At 35.9% G+C, this 20762-nt stretch overlaps 2 protein-coding genes across 2 annotated transcripts in view; one reads left to right on the top strand and one right to left on the bottom strand.

Moving 5' to 3' along the window:
• The window catches only part of LOC126828485 (leucine-rich repeat serine/threonine-protein kinase 2), a 61570-nt gene that overhangs the window by 33344 nt on the left and 7464 nt on the right, over positions 1-20762 (bottom strand). Inside the window, exons 10-25 of the mRNA XM_050558239.2 lie at positions 19644-19777; positions 17986-18114; positions 16788-16868; positions 16221-16363; positions 15248-15365; positions 14794-14894; positions 13897-14125; positions 13076-13174; positions 12630-12806; positions 11729-11884; positions 10732-10875; positions 10164-10303; positions 9699-9741; positions 8667-8878; positions 2277-2387; positions 1275-1411 (exon numbers count right to left, since the gene is read on the bottom strand). Of these exons, the coding sequence (XP_050414196.2) occupies positions 1275-1411; positions 2277-2387; positions 8667-8878; positions 9699-9741; positions 10164-10303; positions 10732-10875; positions 11729-11884; positions 12630-12806; positions 13076-13174; positions 13897-14125; positions 14794-14894; positions 15248-15365; positions 16221-16363; positions 16788-16868; positions 17986-18114; positions 19644-19777 (2154 nt within the window). The remainder of the gene's footprint in view (positions 1-1274; positions 1412-2276; positions 2388-8666; positions 8879-9698; positions 9742-10163; positions 10304-10731; positions 10876-11728; positions 11885-12629; positions 12807-13075; positions 13175-13896; positions 14126-14793; positions 14895-15247; positions 15366-16220; positions 16364-16787; positions 16869-17985; positions 18115-19643; positions 19778-20762) is intronic.
• Positions 3679-5002, top strand: LOC126828488 (trypsin-2-like). The gene has a single exon (XM_050558246.2). The coding sequence runs from the start codon at positions 3683-3685 to the stop codon at positions 4781-4783; it is 1101 nt and encodes a 366-aa protein (XP_050414203.2). The 5' UTR covers positions 3679-3682; the 3' UTR covers positions 4784-5002.

Below are 20762 nucleotides of genomic sequence, written 5' to 3'. Positions count from 1 at the left end.
CTGTCAAGAGATTTTTTATGTGCACATCAATGTATACACAGGACCTAGGTTTTCCATCCCATCCGAAAGACTAGACAATTGTCTTTGTCAGGCACCAATGACAAGAGGAAACCACGTCAGAAAATCCTGTAGAACTTTCATGGCCAATGCAGGAGCAAACACGCGACCTCCAGGCTAGTGAGCGAGCGTCTTACCCACTTAGCCACCATGGCTCCCCATAGTTGCTAATAGGCACTGATACAATCTATATATATATGTATACTTTAATACATATATATACATATCACAGCTAGTTAAACAAGACAACAAGTCAAGTATAAAAATAGAATTGAAACACAGGTAGAAACTTGCATGTAGAAAAAAACAAAGGCTATAAATTTTATTATAAGGTTCAGAATTAAAGACACCTTCTTTAAAACAGGCATGATAATTTTCATTATTTAAAAACCCTGATAAAAATGCCTGTTTTAAGATTCTCTGTGTTCTCATATGCCGTACCATAAAAATGGGGCTTCTGATGCCAACGACCTTTCTTCTGCTAATACTGATAAACAATATACACATTATTCCCTATCTAACAAAGAATGAAGAACAACATCTTATTGTTGTCTAAGATTTAACACAGGAACAAGGTCACGAGAAAACCAATAAATGTGTGAATTAAATTTGAGACAATAAAACTTTTTTGGCAAACTTTTTACAAAATGTACAATGCAGAGAAAAATGAAATGGGGTTTGACATTTTATGTGCACCCCATTGTGTATTAAAATGACTACTAGTAGATGCTTCTCTTAGTCTTGCCCTACAATCTGCACCACACACAATAAGAAATCTGAAATATCCTGTGCAACATTATCCAACACTGGGATCAAGCCCACAGCTGCAGGCTAACCATGGTCTGAAGAGATCCCAATGTCCAGGACTTTGAAAATCCAATGGAGTGCCTCAGAGGGCCTCATCACAGCCACTAGCAGATGGAGTACTCAGTCTGACCATTGCTCACATTACTTTTTGCGCAACTGAGATTTTTTTACGCCTCCCCCACCCCCCCCCATCCCTGATGTGGGCCAAGGCTCAACAGTGCCACATAGTTATTTCAACTATGATCAAACCAGAAACATCCTGGTTAGTCAGCCACTGTTTTAGAATTTTAGTCTTCAGAATCAGAACGTCAATGTCGAAACATTCTTCAATTTTTGTTATTAAGAAGGCAAATAAACAAAATGAGGATAATTTCTACTCTCACTTGAAGAAATCAATGAAAATTTCATACTTTGATAATTTCAATTTTTCCAAATGTGGCATAATCTTGTATAAGTAATTAGGGAATTCCTTCAATCCATTTGATATCAAGGTCAGGTCTCGGATACTGAAGGTCACAAATGGTTTCTTCAGGCCAAAAACTTGTATCTATTAAAAAAATAAAATAAAAGAAGTATAATTAATCATTTCAAACAACTTCATCATTCTATTTTCCAAAAGATTTGTTTAATTTAAAGATTTGACAACAGGTGTTTTTGGAACAATTTAGTTGTGGTCTCTATCCTGTATTGTGTATATTAATTTTAAAATTTAAGATAATTTATGTTTATGCTATGACTCTTAAAAGAGTCAAAGCATAAACATAAATTGTCTTAAAAGTATAAGTCCTTCAAATTCAAATAATCATAATATATCATTGAATAACTCTTCAGAGCCCTTCACCTATTGTCAATGAACAAATAACTCTGACCTTCAGAGCCCTTCACCTATTTTCGATGAACAAATGATCATTGAATAACTCTGACCTTCAGAGCCTTTCTCCTATTGTCAATGAACAAAAGATCATTGAATAACTCTGACCTTCAGAGCCTTTCACCTATTGTCAATGAACAAAAGATCATTGAATAACTCTGACCTTCAGAGCTCTTTAACTATTGTCAACAGACAAAAGACCATTGAATTACAGACACAGGTAATAACAAGATGTGGTTTTATAAACACTTTCAAGAAGATAATATTGTTTATGATCAAAGACCGGGCTATAATGAGTATCAGTGACTAGATTCGTTCGTATTGAACTTTTCAGATGGACTGGACTCAAATTGTGGGCTTCTATTTATACTATTCCTGCACTTGTCAGGTTTGCCAGACTCACAAATTAGTGGGGTTACCAGAGTTGGTGTCCTAGAGGATCAGTGTTTACTACCAGGGTTGGTAATCAGCTGACTGTTTAGACTGATGTGCTAGTATGCATGTTGGAGTTGACTAGGATATTTTATATATAAACACTTACTTGATTTTTAGTTAAATCTACAGTAGACAGACAGGGACAAGCTGATAATTCAACAGGAAAGGCTGTCAGGTGGTTATTCTTTAAATCTAGTGTTGTCAGGTTTGTTAATTGCTAAAAAAATACAAGATTTATAAATGTGTAAAACCATTGTTACATAGGTAATTTAATTATCAAACATGTAACACAGTGGCGTAGCACAGGGATTTCCTGGAGTTTTTACCCCCTTCATCCCCACACACATATGAAAAGGACAATAAACTGTTAAACAAAAAGCGGTGTTTATTCATAGATAAATAAAACTGTATTGGCCATTTTTTTTCAATGCAGTATCACAAAAGTGATCCTCCATACCCCCGAAAAGTGATGCCCACCCCATGCTTCCCTACTGCCCTGCCCTAGCTGCAGTACTGATCTTACAAGCCTAACCAATTATTTCTATATGCAATTGTTTGATCTATGTTATGGCATGGGAGTCAATACGTTTATTCATGCACTTGAATTACTCCAGTTTATAATGTAGCTCATTTGACCACGAAAAACAAACGATCAAGTTCTGTTGATCTAGGATCGTCTTACAACTGACTAAACTAAAATTAGAAACAAGCCACTCCTTGTATTATCAGAATATGTAAAATGTTACTATGAAATTATAACGGTTCTATAATAATGAAACAATGGTGTACTGTCAAGATATAAAATCATAGTTTGTCACGTATTGATCCAGTAGTCAGGTATATGAGGGGTGATTTATTTGAACAAATCATTACTCAAAGCCAGGTGTGTAGCCTCCATATGGCAGTATTTAACTTGTATCAGATCTAAGACTTAGTGTGAACATTTATCTTGTAATTGTCAGTATGTTTGTTGGATTGTTTCTACTTGTGACCATTCCAACGGCTCTTGCTGTGTTTGGTTATCAGCCGTACCAGTTCCAGAGAACACCATACAGATATAATCCTTATGCATCTCCATATGGATATCCGCAACCATATCGACAGCCATATCCGCAGCCATATAGATATACCGCTCAACCGCTCCCCCCACCAACTCCAATGCCAACGCCACTACCAGCACCATCCCCATATAAAGCAGCAGCAAATAATATGGGAACCTTACCAATTGGAATGTATGATAACTTTGTCTGCAACAAAATAGCTGGTAGAACAAGAAGAAAGAGAGATAAAAAATTTCAAAAAGCTTTTGGGCATTATCTGAATCCAGTCACTGTTTCTGCTTACAATCAATTGCTCCCTTTTGTTGCTGCAAGTGAACAAAATCTAATTTGGCAACAGGTCCATCTCCTTGCAGCTCAAAGACGCTCTCCTGATAACATTGTTCAAACGATAATAGCAAATCGGATGTATCAAAATGGTGAAAATGGAAACATTAATGATATCTACAATGCCATGACTCATTTGTCTAACACACCTGATGATGTAGTAGAGGAAACCCAGACTAGAGCAGGAACCGCCGTATGTACAACAACAAATGCTTTCTACTGCAGTTACATCAACAAACTACGAGCCAGTGCTCCTTATTGCAGCAGCGCAGCACTTAGTAATCAACTGTATCAACAATGCTGTAGTGCTTATTCTACCAATCCATTGAATACAGCACCAACACCTGTACCTTCAATATACTCTAGTCCAACCGCACCAGCTGTACCATCAGTCCTTTCTAACCCAATTAATCAAAGTAACTGTGGAATCAGTAGCACCAATCCTGCCACTAGAATGGCAGAATTCAGTGAGAAGATGAATCAGATGAGAATCGTGGGTGGAGTAAACACAGAGAAATGTGAATATCCATGGATGGTAAGATTGAGGGTGGGAAATGGCATGTGCGGAGGTAGTATTATTGATGCCTACCATATTGTTACAGCTGCTCATTGCGTTGGTACGAATCCAGCCTCTACTATTGGTGTTCATGCTGGGGAATATGACTATAACAATCCTTACGAAACTAATGATCAGACGGTTAAGGCTGCTGCTGTTATCAAGCATCCCAACTACAGAGATCTTCCCAACGGTGAACAAGAGAATGATATCGCAATTATCAAACTAGCCCAACCGTTACAATTCAACAACTGTGTTCAACCAATTTGTCTTGCTAATGATGGGGATGGTGTCGCCCTACCATCTGGAACACAATGTACAATAGCCGGTTGGGGTACTACATCCTCTGGTGGGCAAGCTTCTCCTATCCTTCAAGAAACAACTATTCCTACTTATAATGGATTTGAATGTAGCAAATATTTCTCCAGTACCGTTCCCTCTAATCCAAATATCCAACTCTGTGCTGGTCGACCTGTAATAGGAGGTGCTGATACTTGTCAAGGTGATTCTGGTGGACCACTGTTCTGTCCTATCAATGGCCGCTATGTACAATATGGTGTTGTCTCCTATGGAGCTGGTTGTGCCTCTGCTGGTGCTGCAGGTGTCTACACAGATGTAGGCAAGATGCGACCATTTATTGACAGTGTTATCAACAGCGGTAACGGAAAGTAAAATAATAATGAAGCCAATAATAACATAAACAATTTATTCTCAATTAAAATTACTGAACAATTCTTGCACTTGTACTTTTAGCTATCAATTCAAAGGATATACTGACTGTTCTTTGTGAGAATATTTCCTTTTTCAAAACTTTTGTGTCTGTAGTAAAACTCGCTGAAAATTCATAATACTGGCACTTTTAAATTTTGCACATATAATTATGTTTTCAATACCAAGGATTAACTGAATATAATAAATATATGTTATATAACTAATTATCAATACCAAGGATTAACTGAATATAATAAATATATGTTATAACTAAATATCAATACCAAGGATTTACTGAATATAATAAGTATATGTTATATCACTAATTATCACTATTCAATTGTTGACATAATCTAATATATGCAGTAAGTAAAATTGTTTTCTCTGAAGTATTTATTCAATGTTTTAAAGAGAGTGTTGTATCTATTGAAGGAGCGAGGAACCAGCCTGACCTAGGAGCCACAGCCGTTCAGTGAATAAGGTCCCAAGTTTTTGAGTTCTGTCCCTCTTGTCAGGGAGCCACGGTGGCTAAGTGAGTAAGACACTGGCTCGCTAGTCCGGAGGTTGCAGGTTCGCTCCTGGTTTTGGCCAAGAAAGTTCATCAGGATTTTCCAGCGTGGTTTCCCCTTGTCAATGGTGCAGGATGGAGGGCCGGACAAGGACAGGGGTCTTGTTGTTCTGATATGACAAAAGAACAGGCCCTGTGTACACATTGCCATGCACGTAAAAGATCCCTCGGAAGTTGGAATACGATATAAGTGTAGGCCGTAGTGCCGCTGTCAGGGAAAAATTCTCTCTTATCCCACACTGTATCGCATATGCCCATCCTCATTAGCCCAGTCGGAGCAGAACACGGTAGAACATTAATCACCATTTCATTTCATTCATTTCCCTCGTCAGTGGTGCAGGATTTAGGCAAGAAACAGCATTAAATCTTTTGGATGGTACGGAAAAACAAATTCCTGTGTTCACATTGGAGTGCATCTAAAAGAATCCTTAACAGTTGGAATTCGATGGCGAGAAGGTAGAAATCCCACTGTCTCTGGGTAAATTTCCCTCAAAGAACACCGCATGAAATATCCACATTGTCAGAAAAACAGGTCATTATAACCCATCTCATTTCATTTCCAGACTGGGCTAACCCACTTTAAAAAGCATACTTTGATTCTCTGGAAAAAGGAGCTGCGCTGGCTCCCTATTATGGAGATCCCATTTAATGCTTGCTAATATGGAGATCCCATTTAGTCATTCTGACGGACGAAATACTGAGCACCTGTGTACAAACTGGCGTGCACATAAAGAAGCCTTGCCAGTTGTCGGGGGGAAATCTCCCTCATAGCACTCTTCATTAGTCCAGTTGGAGCAGAAAAGTAGGACATTAAATGCCTTTTTATAAATGACTGCATATTTTTCCAAAATATCTATCTTAAGGATAGAAAAATTTAGTTAGAGGGGCCCTGGGGCAGGTTGGGGGAACATTCTGTCATTTGTGGCTCATATCTGGACCAACCCCAACAAATAGCTCAAATTTAAAAGTTTCATACAAATACAATAAGTGAGAGAAAGAGAGAGAAATGGGTTTTAACGTCCACTCGACACAAAGTCATTTCGGGACTAACATATGGTTCAATTTTATTTCAATAAATTCACTTGCACGTAGGGGGTCTATAGAATTAAAGGGAAACCGGAGGACCCGCAGATAACACACAAGCTTGGACAGGCGACCCTACTCCTTGTAACGTTCAACCGGGGAATCGAAACCACACCAGTTGACTCAATGACGGACCTTATGATACAGCGCACACTTGCTAACCATTCGGGCATCCAACCCCGCCAAAAATAAGTAAATTACTTAAGCGGGTGGGCCAGAGTTACAAGCCAGATGGTTTCATACAAACACAATAATAAGTGAATTATTTAAACTGGGGGAGGGGGGCAGGCCTATAGGAGCCCAACCTGGACCTGTAAACCTCTCACATAATAATTTAGATGTTAGGAAGTCCAGTAACAAGCCAGATGGTTTCATACAAACACAACAATAATAGAATTATTTAAGGGGGGGAGGGGGTGGCATATAGGGCCACCAATCTCGACCTGTCATTGACTGTACCTGTAAACCTCTCACATAATAATTAAGATAAGTCCAGTAACAAGCCAGATGGTTGTTTTCCCTCATTATAACTTTAAATCAAATAACATAACATACAATATTCTATTCATAACCCCAACAAAATCAACAGACTGTAATAGGTACAGTCACTCCTTTATGTCTATATCACAGCACAAATTGGTAATATCATAACAAGCATTCTTACACGTAAATATTTATACAACATGTATAATAACAATACACCTAAAGGTGATCAAGGACTCGGACAACTTATATTTCATATACACGGTCAAAATATTTGAATAGAAGATATTGCCGATTGTTACATTTACCTTGAGTTCAGAAAATAAGTTTTATTTGTCTATTTGATTATCTGCATAATGATTAATGTATAAGTACACCCCTGTTGGAATTAATTGCATCACCGATCACTGTAACCCAGGTATCATTTAATCTTGTGTATTTAGCACTAATTTCTTTCACATTCATTCTTTGTTTAAAAATTCGTAAAAATCATTTAAGATCACCCCAAATCATCTTATTTGTACTTGTGTCCAGTTTAAAGGAGACAATTCAGTTTTGATAATGAGTGTCCAATTTACAAGCGCTTAATTTCTTGAGCACTGTTAAAAAATAAACAACCCAATTGATTAGTGTTAGATACACAAGATTAAATGATACCCAGGTTACAGTGCATGTTTTTCACTGATTTTCGGCTACTCTGATTGTTCAAAGTATCATATTGTTTTACAATATGGGAATTAGTTTAAATGTCATCAGCAGTATATATGACTATTCTGAATCAGAGAGAGAGAGAAAAGGGGTTTAATGTCCATTCGACACAAACTAGGTCATTTTGGGACTAACATATGGTTTAATTTTATTTCAATAATTCACTTGAACGTAGGGGTCTTTAGAAGTGGGAGGAAACCGGAGGACCCAGAGAAAACCCACAAGGTTGGACAGGCGACCCTACTCCTTGTCACGTACAACCAGGGAATCGAAATCACGCCAGTCGACTCAATGATACACTTTACGATAAAGCAAGCATGCTCTAATCATTCGGCCACCCAACCCCCCTATTCTGATTCAAAATGAGTCGATTTATGAATGTGCTTCAGTGCACATGTGCCGGTTCGCAGCTCTATGATACAAACAGATTCAATTGATTATTGCATCATATTTGTGCCAGCAAGCCTATTGCCTTTCGTTCATTTTTTCGTGGACACTGCACCAACTAAGCTCAGTGCTATACAGACTTCTGACAGAAAAATCTTACAAATTTACAGCAAAATCATCAATCTGATTAAAACACACATCCTATTTCGTTTCGTTTTTTATAGTTCAAAATTTCATTTTACTTGTCTTTACTACACTAGGATCTGGAAGGGTTGTTATATTACCAGCGTTCTGGATGAAGTGAGGGATTAGACAATGAAACAGTCTGTTACGGCGAGTGTTTGGCGTGAGATGCACGGAACTGTGTTTAAACCACTAGAAACTTCAACACTGATTGATTAACCAATGTCTGATGTCATAGGGTCAAAAACCGCTCACACGACTGCTGACATGACCTTCCAGTACAACCGGTAAAAGGATAAAAAAAAAAAAACTAAATAGTATTTTACTCAGATTGCAAAATCATGAACTTAAAGTTAGAATTGGGACGTCCTATATTCAAATGGTTCTAAAGTCTAAAACCTTTTTTTGTTCAGAATGTTTCAATATACTTACTTGGCTAAATTTCATTGGAAACTGTGAAATGGTATTATTTGAAGCTATCAATCTCTGCAGCTGATTAAAATGTTCTAAGAATTCTTCTCCTTGTTCCACTAGTTGACTAAACGTTGATATTTTATTAGAAGACACATCCAGACATTTCATAGTAAATTCTGGTGTTATCATAAAATCGTGTTCCAAATTATCGTCAATACTGGTTTCCATTTCTGAAAAAAATGAAATGGGGTATCATCTTCCTAATTTTCCCACTGACCATACTATTGAAGATGGGCATATGCCTTACATGAGGGAATTTTGTCCAGGCAGCTGCATTATTGTCTACTCTTTAATGGAATTCCAACTGTCGAGGGTTGCTTTTTTTACGCGCACGTCATTGCATTCACTGGACCTCGTATTTTGTCCCATCCAAATGACTATACATGGTTCTTTGTCAGGCCCTCTGTCCTGCACACTGAGAGAGAGAGAAATGGGGTTTAACGTCCACTTGACACAAACTAGGTCATTTCAGGACTAAAATATGGTTTAATTTTATTTCTATGATTAGCTTGTGCGTAGGGGTCTTTAGAAGTGGGAGGAAACCGGAGGACCCGGAGAAAACCCACGAGGTTGGACAGGCAACCCTACTCCTTGTCATGTACAACCGAGGAATCGAAACCACGTCAGTTGACTCAATGACAGACCGTATAATACAGCGCGCACATGCTAACCATTCGGCCATCCACCCTACCTGAATCTTTTAAAGGTGTACTTTAGAATATAGTGTCTGTCATAGAGTCTGTGGTTTTGATTACCCGCTTGTACATGACATGGAGTAGTATCGCCTGTACAACCTCATGGTTTTTCTTCGGGTCCTCCGGTTTCCTCCCAACTGCTTAAAGATGGAAATAAAATTAAATCATCTGTTAGTCCCGAAATTAATGTGTTTCTGTCTAATAGACTCTTAAAAGATTCGGCCATCCACCCCCCCCCACCCCCTGCAAGATGAGAATCTGTGATAAAGAATATTTTAAGTATAAATAGTTATACCTGTACATGTATCACAAACACTAAATCTTGATCTGTCTTCATTCTACAATGATAAATATTATTTATAAATACATTCCCTTCAACATACATGCTGATAAAAGGGGTGTAACTCCAAAGGGTTGCAGATCACTGTAGATCAACAGGATTCTTCCTAATGTTTCACGACAAATGTGAATAAGATCTGTTAAAAACTGTAGCCTCTATCACATTCACAAGGTTTGTCCTCTCATGACCCCAATGATTTACGTCACATTTGTTTTTTTTAGAAAGGGGGCATGTAAGGTTGTGGAATGCTGAAAACCGATACCATGCTTCAGACCACATCTGTTGCCTCTATTGACAATAAACGTCATCCGCTTATAAAAATTGCGTTACAATGACCAAATATGAAACTTATACATGTACTTTACTTCTGCTTCCCTTTACTGCTGCTTATGAATACAGTATCTATAAATTATAACTTACAAAATCAATAGAAAAAAGACCAGATGATTCAGAACTAAGATCCGAAGATTCTCGTATAGAGGATTGTTCCAAGGTTTGTCTTGAGGTTTGTCCAGTGTAAGTAGGATCTTCAATCTGTGTATATTTCCGTTGCCATTTTACTATATAAACATTGTATACAAGTAATTATATATGCATTTACTATATAGTCCATATTTCATAAATATTTTATACATGTAAATATATGTTGTATATGTATATGTATTTACTATAGTCAAAAATATACCAGTACATGTGTATGTATTTTACTATAGTTCAAAATACAAGCTTTTATATCAGTACATGTAATGGTATAAAATGTATATATTTTTACTATAGTCCAAAATATAAATATTTCAAAAGATGATAATTGTATATGTATTTTACTCCAGTCCAAAATATAAACATTTTATACCATTACATGTTTATGTATTAAAGACCAAAATATAAACAATTTATAAATTTAATACAAATATGTAGATTTCCATGAAATTCAAAAATGTTATATTACAATGTCAGGAATTTAAACTTCTATACAACACATTTTTACCTGGAGGTGCAACCATTCCTTTCCTTTTTGTTTTTCCTTTCTGTCGTCTGGGATCAGATGGACTAAAAGGGATATTAGCCCCAGTTAAAGTTGTCTTTTTCCAATCTTCCCACTCATCTTCAGAATGCTCAAATAATGGATCATCTGTAGGGATACGAAAACAAAAATTCATTTCTAATTTATTACATAAATTAAATGTCTAATTAGTTTTCTACTATTTGCTTTAATAAGTGTCTGTCAAAGATTGTTCTTATACACTTAAATATACAATATCTTTAAAGGGCATCTTTAATTATCTTTATTAACTGCAATGTCTCAAGCTTTATGGATAACATTCACTATCTTTATTAACTTCAACGTTTCAAGCTCTATGGAGTGAGAGAGAGAGATGGGGTTTAACGTCCACTCGACACAAACTAGGTCATTTCTGGACTAACACATGGTTAATTTTTATTTTAATCATTCGCTTGGGCGTAGGGTTTCTTTAGGGGTCGCCATTATCAAGCAATGATCCTTAAATATACACCTTATTATTTGTCTTTAAAGTACCTGAACATCATTTGAGAGATGTTGAATCCCTTGCAAACTACAATATTTTGAAAGTTGAATCTCTAAAGGGAATATCAGTCCAAAACAAGTAAGCACCACATTTAATATCTTAAGTGTTGGGTAAAATGTTTTCTGAAGAACGGCGCTATGATCTACTCTTATTTTGATTCCAACTGTCAAGAGTTCTTTACGTGCATCGCAACGTGTACAGGACATAGGTTTTCTGTCTCATCCGAACAACTAGATGCTGTTCTATGCCAGACCCTTTTGTCCTGCACCCCCAATCCCTCCCACCCCCACAAAAGGAAATACCCTGAAAAAGCACAGGAAAAGTTTCTTGCCAACACTGATAGCGACCCCATGATCTCCTGATTAGCGAGCTAGTCATTGAACTTAATCATTGAGCCACCATGGGTTTGTATGATGAAAGAGATTGTTTAAATATTACCGGGTATAGGAATGATGAAAGCAGGTTCGATTTTATCTTTCGGTGGAGAATCGCTTGTAGGACTGGAAGATTTCTTAGTTTCATCACCACCTTGGCGATAAAATCTTTTTGGAAAGCTTTTTGCTCTTTTGGTGTTTGATTTGAGATCTTCAGCTTCTGATATAAAACAAAGTTAGGTTGCCAGTCAATGAAACATACACAACCACAGTAGCTAAGTCGTCCTATCATGTGATATGGTAGGAATTGGGAGCAATTACAAGATATCAAAAATGAATCAAGGGCAACAATTCAAGAAATATTTATCAGAAATAACTAATTACAGGATATTAAAAATGAATCAAGGGCAACAATCCAAGAAATATTGATCAGAAATAACTAATTACAAGATATTAAAAATGAATCAAGGGCAACAATCCAAGAGATATTTATCAGAATTGACTAATATTTTGTGGCTTTTACCCAACATTAATATAAACAAAGCATTTACTGGTAATCAGATGACAACTTAGGTGTTTCGAATTATTGGAAATTGTTGCAAATATATTGGCTTTTTACTGCATATTAATTTAGTTCCATGCAAGATATAAAAGAATATGGATGGACAGACGTGGGTGACAACAATACATAGTTTTTTGACCATAAAAGGTTTTTAAATAAGAACTCAATTGCGAGTTGATCTTGGGGACCCCGGCCATGGCTCACTCGACATCCTGTACCTTCGAAATTGAAAAGTTCAAACTATTCCATCATGAAGTTGTTAGCAGTGATAGGTATCATACACAAGACAGCAGATTCTTTCTCGAACCACCAATACCACTTCACATTTGAAGAGTTCACTAATTTTTGTTGTTCATCGGTATTCTACAGCACTCCAGAGGTATTTGAACAAAATGAAACCTACCTCTGATATTTCGGACAATTTCAGCTTTATGTTTAATAAAATCACAATTATTCCTACGAACTCGCCAACATTGATGTCTCATTATCTCTAGATAGGAATCACTAGGAGAATGGCTCAAGCGTTTGGTTCGTTTTTGTTCACTTTTTTTGATTTTGGCAAACAGATTCTTCCCTGCTCCTGAAACAAAGAAAATATATGCAAATTGTGTTTTTCATTTGAAAATATAAATTTCAAAAGCTTTTAATTGTTACAAATAAGTACTTACTTATGAAGAAACTAGAGAAAAGGAATATTATTTACATTGAGCATTGTAGCTCAATTTTGAAACCTCTCGAATCTACTGCCTCAAACTGCCTTTAAATAGTTTGAACAGTTTGAGGTGCTAGATGGAGCAAAGCTTAAAGATCAGAATCTTACTGTATGTTTTATGGATTTGATTATCAAACCTGGAGAAGGTCTTGTTTCTTTTTGTCCACCAAATGTAGATAAAAACCACTCTGGTCTTAAATTACCCAATCCAAAATCATTCCATATAACAGTACCAGCTGAAAAAAAAAAACATGCAATTATTACCCTAATTAGTAATTCCTAATAAATATAACTTAATTAGAAATTTCAATTCAATAGTACATCTACACAAATTGTACTCAAATTAGCGATTCCAAAGAAATATTACTCATTAGAATTTTTTTTAATCTGTTGTTATCATAATTAGTAATTCTATACAAATCATATTCTAATTAGAAATTCCATACGATACAAAGTATATCCAAATTAGTAATTCCATATAAACATATCCCAATGAGCAATTCCATACAAATCATATCCACATTAGCAATTTGATACAAAACATAGCCTAATTAGTAATTATATACAAAACATATCCTAATTAATAATTCCATACAACACATATTCTATTTAAAAATTTCATACAAAACATTTCCTCTAATTAGTAATGTCATACAAATCATAACCTAATTAGTAATGTCATACAAATCATAACCTAATTAGTAATTCCATACAATCATAGAATGTAGTAATTCCATAAAATACATATCCTAATTAGTAATTCCATACAAAGAAATATCCTTATTAGTAATTCCATTCAAATCATAGCCCAATTTCATGCAAAACATAGTCTAATTAGCAATTCCATACAAAAAATATCTTAATTAGTAATTCCATACAAAAAATATCCTAATTAGTAATTCCACATAAAAATATCCTAATTAGTAATTGTAGGATTGTAACTGGTTATAATACTTACCTTTCCTTAGATCATGATCCTGGTCTACATACGGTAATAACAAACTGGTTATATAATGATACTGTTTATCTAAACTATGTCGTAATGGCGTTCGGACATCTGTTACTTCATGTTTTAATAATAATCTAACCATATTCTCATCTTGATTCTTGACCGCAAAATATAATGGTGTTTCTTGTCCTTCCCCAATATTTACATCCGAACCAATTTCTAATAAACATTCTACACCCTATCAACAGAAATGTATAAACCTCAACTGTATCTACACATTTTATTAAACAAACGAATACGGTGGTCAAGGATTAAAGAAAATAAAACTACTGCATTATACAAGTAGCAGAACAAAGTAATAATAAGGCTATCTATAAAGCGTGTTAATACTGAAGAATAGTTTCTAAGGCACTGTTGGTTGTTATATTTACTGATTATTTATAGATGAGGGTTTTTAGATAGCGCTGAATCTTTCCAATACAATGTATATAATAGAATTAAAAGATATTCATAAGCAGACGGTGAGCCGCGTTGGCTTAGTGAGTAAGACATTGGCTCAATAATCTGGAGGTCCCAGGTTCGATCCAGGTGTTGGCCGAGAAAGTTCATCAGGATTTTCCGGTGTGGTTAATGGATCTTTTTTTAATCCAACTGAATTCAAGCCAGGAGATTCTTTATTAAATGTTAATCAATTTGAGTACATTTTACCGTGGATTAAGCCATGAATAATTAGACATGGTCCGAAAATGCACAAATGAGATCGGCAGCATTAATTATTTCTTGGTTTGCCTCAACTAAACTACAAAAAAATAAAATAACTGAATTGTAATTTTTAAATTTCCCAGGGCTCCTCTCCAATTTTTTTGTTCAACCCATAACTATAAAGTTCACACAACATATACTTACCGCTAAGAAACCCTTGGCACATGCTGCTAATAACATGGACGATTTCAGATTCTGTTCACAACCAATAACATATAAACATTCACTGGCTAAATCATGTAACCCTGTAAAATAAAATTATTACCATCACCTAATTTGTATGTAAGAAAATTTTATCGCATTGATGATGTCTGACATTAAATGCCAGGGAAAAAAGTACAGAATGAGAGAGAGAGTACAGAATGAGAGAGAGAGAGTACAGAATGAGAGAGAGAGTACAGAATGAGAGAGAGAGAGTACAGAATGAGAGATAGAGAGTACAGAATGAGAGAGAGAGAGTACAGAATGAGAGAGAGAGAGTACAGAATGAGAGAGAGAGAGTACAGAATGAGAGAGAGAGAGTACAGAATGATGGGTGCAATCTATCGTAAAGATTCCAGACATCTTTTATCAAATGGTAAATGAATGTCAAGTTTACCTCTATCGTCATCATATCTCTCTAATATCTGAAAGAGTATTTCGTGACAGTCTTGTTTAACCAGTACTTCACTCATTGGTCTACCTTTCTCGGCTAAAATCTGCATCAAAACCACTGCCTACAACATAAACAAATTTATATTGATTATTGTTTCTATCTCATATTCTAATAAATGTTCTCAAATCCAACAGTAAGTGGGCATGGCTAGCCCATGAGGGATTGCATTGTTGATGATCACATGTTATCTATGCAAGCCAAGAATTCTATCCCATGATGGTAAGTGATAAGGAGTAGGGCCACTTGATGATTCTTTTGGCTGCTTCAAGCTTCTGTTTCCCTGCCATTGCCAAAAAGTCTGCATGCAAAGTAAATTAATGAAATATAATGATCTGGGGTTTTTTTTGAGTGGAAGTTAAAATCTTCCTTCTCGCCTGAACCACACAAATGGAAGCCATGATGGCTAGATGGGTATGGAGGTGATTCCTAACCAGGTGATCAAGGGTTTGATACATGTGTTGTCCAACAAAGTTCCTCTTGATTTTCCAGCCTGCTTTCCCCTTGTCTCTGGTTCAAACAAGACAAATGTATACTATCTGACAGTAGTTAAAGATACACTGACAGTTTAAACTGAAACAAGAGTAGTCCTCAGGTTCACTATCCAGGCACTCCCCAGTTGTACGTGACAAGGAGTAGGGTCACCTGTCTAGCCTTGTGGGTTTTCTCTGGGTCCTCCGGTTTCCTCCCACTGCTAAAGACCCCTGCGCATAAACAAATTATTTAAATAAAATTGAAGTATATGTTAGTCCCAAAATAAACTAGACTGTGTCGATTGGACGGCAAAAACACCATTTTTCTCTCCCACTGTCCAGGCACAATTTCGGTAACAAAACCATACCCAACAGTATCAATCTTTGCCTGGTCGATGTAGGTGAGTATTTTTTTTTAAATCAGGTAAAGTTTCCATTCTACATACCTCTCTCTGTATACTGGAGACTGATTTATGTGTGAACATTATCATGCGTATAACTTGTGCTAATTCTGTACACATATCTGGTGATTTAAGTACATCATTATCAGCCAAAATCTGTATAGCTATTAATCCTTTCTTCTGTATGTCTAAATAAATATAAAATGTAAATATATGTAACATTAAAATACAGATGTAATGTCATCTTTTAATGTTGGCATAAAATCCTACATTATCTTTACTAGATGAAACATTGGGGGGGGGAGAGAGAGAGAGAGAGAGAGAGGGGGGTCCACTCGACACAAAATAGGTTATTTCGGGACTAACACATGGTTCACTTTTATTTCAATAATACACTTCCACGTAGGGGTCTTTAGTAGTGGGAAATTCTAATTTCTTGAAACCGGAGCCCGGCATCAGGTATATTGTGAAAAACATGATACTGTAGCGAAAAAAAAATTCTTAGAGTTCCATTCATAATCAAGAAATGATAGCCATGGCTACTCATTTCCAGGGTTAATACATAAAATCATACAAAAAAAATTGTTTTTTATAAAAAAAACAAAAACTTACTAATATAGTATTGAAAGTTGAGCAATCCTCTGATGATTTTTTCAACAGCTCTGTAATAATTCAGCACCTCAGCTCCACTGGCTAAAAAAAAACCAATTTAAGCAAAATTATATTATCTACCATTAGGCCTCACAAAAAAATATTCTGACTCTCAAGACAGTCATTGATTTCGGTGTTTTTATGTCGTGAAAGCATCATATGGCTAACATGCCTGGAAATAAGGCCGATGTCACAGATAATGTCAGGCACAGATTCAGGCTTTGTCAGGCACTAAACCTCTGGTGCCTATATTTTGTCTGGCACTATTTGTCTTTTTTATTGATATTATCAATATATATCCACCACTATATTTCTATGTCAATAATGATGTTAATAATATTATAGAAGTTTCAGTTTGGTAATTGGACTCATTAAATGAAAAACAAAAAGTTTATGGAATACAATAATTGAATTTAAATTTATGCAATGTTTCAACAATGATTCTCTTGTCTGAAACATTGCCCCAATTAAATTCTTTTGTGCTTATGAGCGTAATATCGGTAAGAACAACACTGCTGAAACTTTAAGTTGCTCCTATTAAAGGAGGCAACTCTTTAACTCAATATCATTCACAGTCTTCGACATTGCAAACACGACTTATTAGTCAATTTATATCAACATTGATGTTGTTATCTTACCGTGAAAAGATGAACTTTTGATATCCAATATTTCAGACAAAATAAAAAATCTTAAAATTGGCACACAAATTGCGCGCCAGTATGCTTTCAAGCACCATTTGCAATGAAGTGACTCGGTGAATGGGGATATATATATCCCAGAGAACAATGCTACCGTTGTAGACTGGAATAACCAGACGTCAAAGACTGCCATTCAATTTTGCACTCATGTATTTCACCAAACATAACTGATTAGAAATTACAGTAAAAACAGAAACGATTGAATGTAAATCAGTTTATATACATTCATATTACATATTACATTTGTGTCCATTTCTAGGTACCAAAGAATAGCAATTTAGCTCCTTTAAATTTATTAATTGTATTCACAAAACACAGAACTTTCATGAATATTTCACAATCATTATCTTGTCGTTATCAAGCACAAAGGGCACCATAATTATTACTGATACTTTGCTCCTATTAAACTCAGTGATTGTATTCCATGTATGTTTTGTGTTTTATTTTATTGGTGATAATACCTGCTCCTCCTAGAACAGCTATAGCCTCTATACCAGCTTCCTGTATAATCCTATCATCGGGGAAATTATCTAATATACTTAATATATGTAGATGTACCTTCTCTACAATACATTGATGTCTTATTACATCTGAAACATACATATTACTGGTTAATACATCCATGGAGAGAGAGAGAGAGAGAGAGAGAGAGAGAGAGAGAGAGGGTTTAACCACCGACACAAACTAGGTCGTTTAGGGACTAACATATCTTTCAATTTTATTTCAATAATTCGCTTGCACATAGGGCATCTTTAGCAGTGGTAGGAAAAAGGAGGACCCAGAGAAAACCCACAAGGTTGGAGAGGTGACCCTACTCCTTGTCACATACAAACAGGGAATCAAAACCACGCCAGTTGACTCAATGACAGACCTTCTAATACAATGAGCATGCGTTAACCATACAGTCAGTCAACCACCCCTAATACATGAATGGACCTACAATTTATTTATATATATATATATATATATATATATATAATGAAATGAAATGGGGTTAAACAACCTACTGTTCTGCTCCGACTGGGCTAATGAAGACGAACTATATATATGACTGATGATTGGGAATCAGACAAAATGAAATGGGGTTTATTGTTATTCAATATCTTACTTTATTGCACAAACAGCACAGAGCAGACACCATGCAATGTTCTGTGAGGGTAATTTTGCCTTGACAGTGGCACAACAGCCTACTCTTATTCTGATTTCTAACTGTCAGGGGATCTTTAACGTACTGCTAATGGTGTAAAATCATTAAGAACAATAATTATACACGTGCAATTTGCGTAAATATGAAAGATGAAAATATATCATTATATAGGAACTTTATACTGACCATCTGACAGATGCATATACATTTCATAACAATAATAAATATTCAAAATTCATTCTCAAGGCTATAAATAAATCGGTTAAAGCTGCTGATATTCATTTGATGGGTTTTAAATCCCTTGTAAAATAAAATACAGTAAAATTGAATCTCTGTAAAGAATTTTTTCGCACAAGCGTTATTCAATTCCCTTCAGTATTGAGTAAAACCTTTTGATGCCCCACCCCTTCACCCCCCTTTGGAATGAAATGAAAGGAAACAGAGTCTAACGTCCTACCGTTCTGCTCCGAACTGGGCTAATGAAAATGGGCATACGCCATACAGTGTGCTATGAGGGAAATTTTGCCCAGACAGCGGTATTGCGGCCTACTCTTATATTGAATTCCAACTGTCAAGGGACCTGGTACATTCTCGGCAATGTGTACACGGGACCTCGGTTTTTCGTACCATTCGAATGAATAAACAGCCACCCTTGTCAGGCCCTCCCGTCCTGCATCACTGACAAGGAGGAACCACGCCGGAAAATCTGGATGAACTTTCCCGGCCAATGCAGGGATCGAACACCCGACCTCCAGGCTAGCGAGCCAGCGTCCTACCCACTTAGCTACCGTGCCCCCTCCCCCTTTGGTTTTGTTTTTTTAATTAAATGTTAAACAATAAATCTATATACATATTAAGAGTGAATCATTAGATATTGTCCAAAATATTAGAATGAAAATCAGCAGCTTTATGGATGCCATTAATAAACAAGTTAAATTATTAGTAATAAAAAAGATGTGGATGATGTCTCACCAATATCAGCCAAACACGTAATAGTGCTTACAACTTCACTTAACACTCCAATATCTTGTCCATACCGCCGTAATATAGTCACCAATATTTGTAATACATCATCATATTCCGATACAATCAACTTGTTATCATCACTATATACAAAAATATCTGATATAATCAACTTGCTGTTATTGCTATATACAAAAATATCTGATATTATCAACCTGTCGTCATCACTAGATACAAAAATATCTGATATTATCGACCTGTTGTCATCATGCTATACAAAATTATCTGATATAATCACTTTTTTGTCATCACTAGATACAAAAATATCTGATATAATTGACCTGTTGTCATCGCTATGTACAAAAATATCTGATATTATCGACCTGTCGTCATCGCTATGTACAAAAATATCTGATATAATCAACTTGTTGTCATCGATACATATAAAAATATCATATCATTAGGGCTGTTACGATACACCTATACATTGTGTATAGAAATGAAATGAAATGAAATGGGGGTTTAATGTCCTGTTCTGCTCTGACTGGGCTATGAACATGTGAGTGCATAATTGAAATACACTTTTCCAAGATACAATACCAGATACATTAAGTTGACTTTCATGACGCAAAGGAAAAATTTTATAAGTATAATCAGTATTACTAGGATTACTACTATAGCCTACAACACAACAAAACTATCTAAACCCATAAAAACTACTAGCAAATGTTGACTATGATCAGAGATAGATAGAAACTGAGGAAACTGGTTGGTCTGAATAGTAACTCCGCTCACGTCTCCAGTGGCACGGACAAACAGTATATCAGACTGTGCCTTGTAAACCAGTTCCTATTGGCTAGCTGGGCATGTGCCTTGTAAACCAGTTCCTATTGGCTAGCTGGGCCTATGCTAAAACTTGACAGCAATATATTAGCTCATGTCACCCGAGACTTGATAAAAACTGTCCGCAAATTTCTCTCATAGCACACTGCATGACATATGCTCGTCTTCATTAGCCCAGTCGGAGCAGAACAGTAGGATGCTAAACCCCATTTAATTTCATTATTGTATTGTATAAAGAGTATTGCTTTTGAAATACACATCGTATCACAAGGCTGGTGTATCATC

The sequence above is a fragment of the Patella vulgata genome, chromosome 7, assembly GCF_932274485.2.
Source record: "Patella vulgata chromosome 7, xgPatVulg1.2, whole genome shotgun sequence".
Classification (NCBI taxonomy): Eukaryota; Metazoa; Mollusca; class Gastropoda; family Patellidae; genus Patella; species Patella vulgata.
This window is presented reverse-complemented; position numbering and strand designations above follow the sequence as displayed.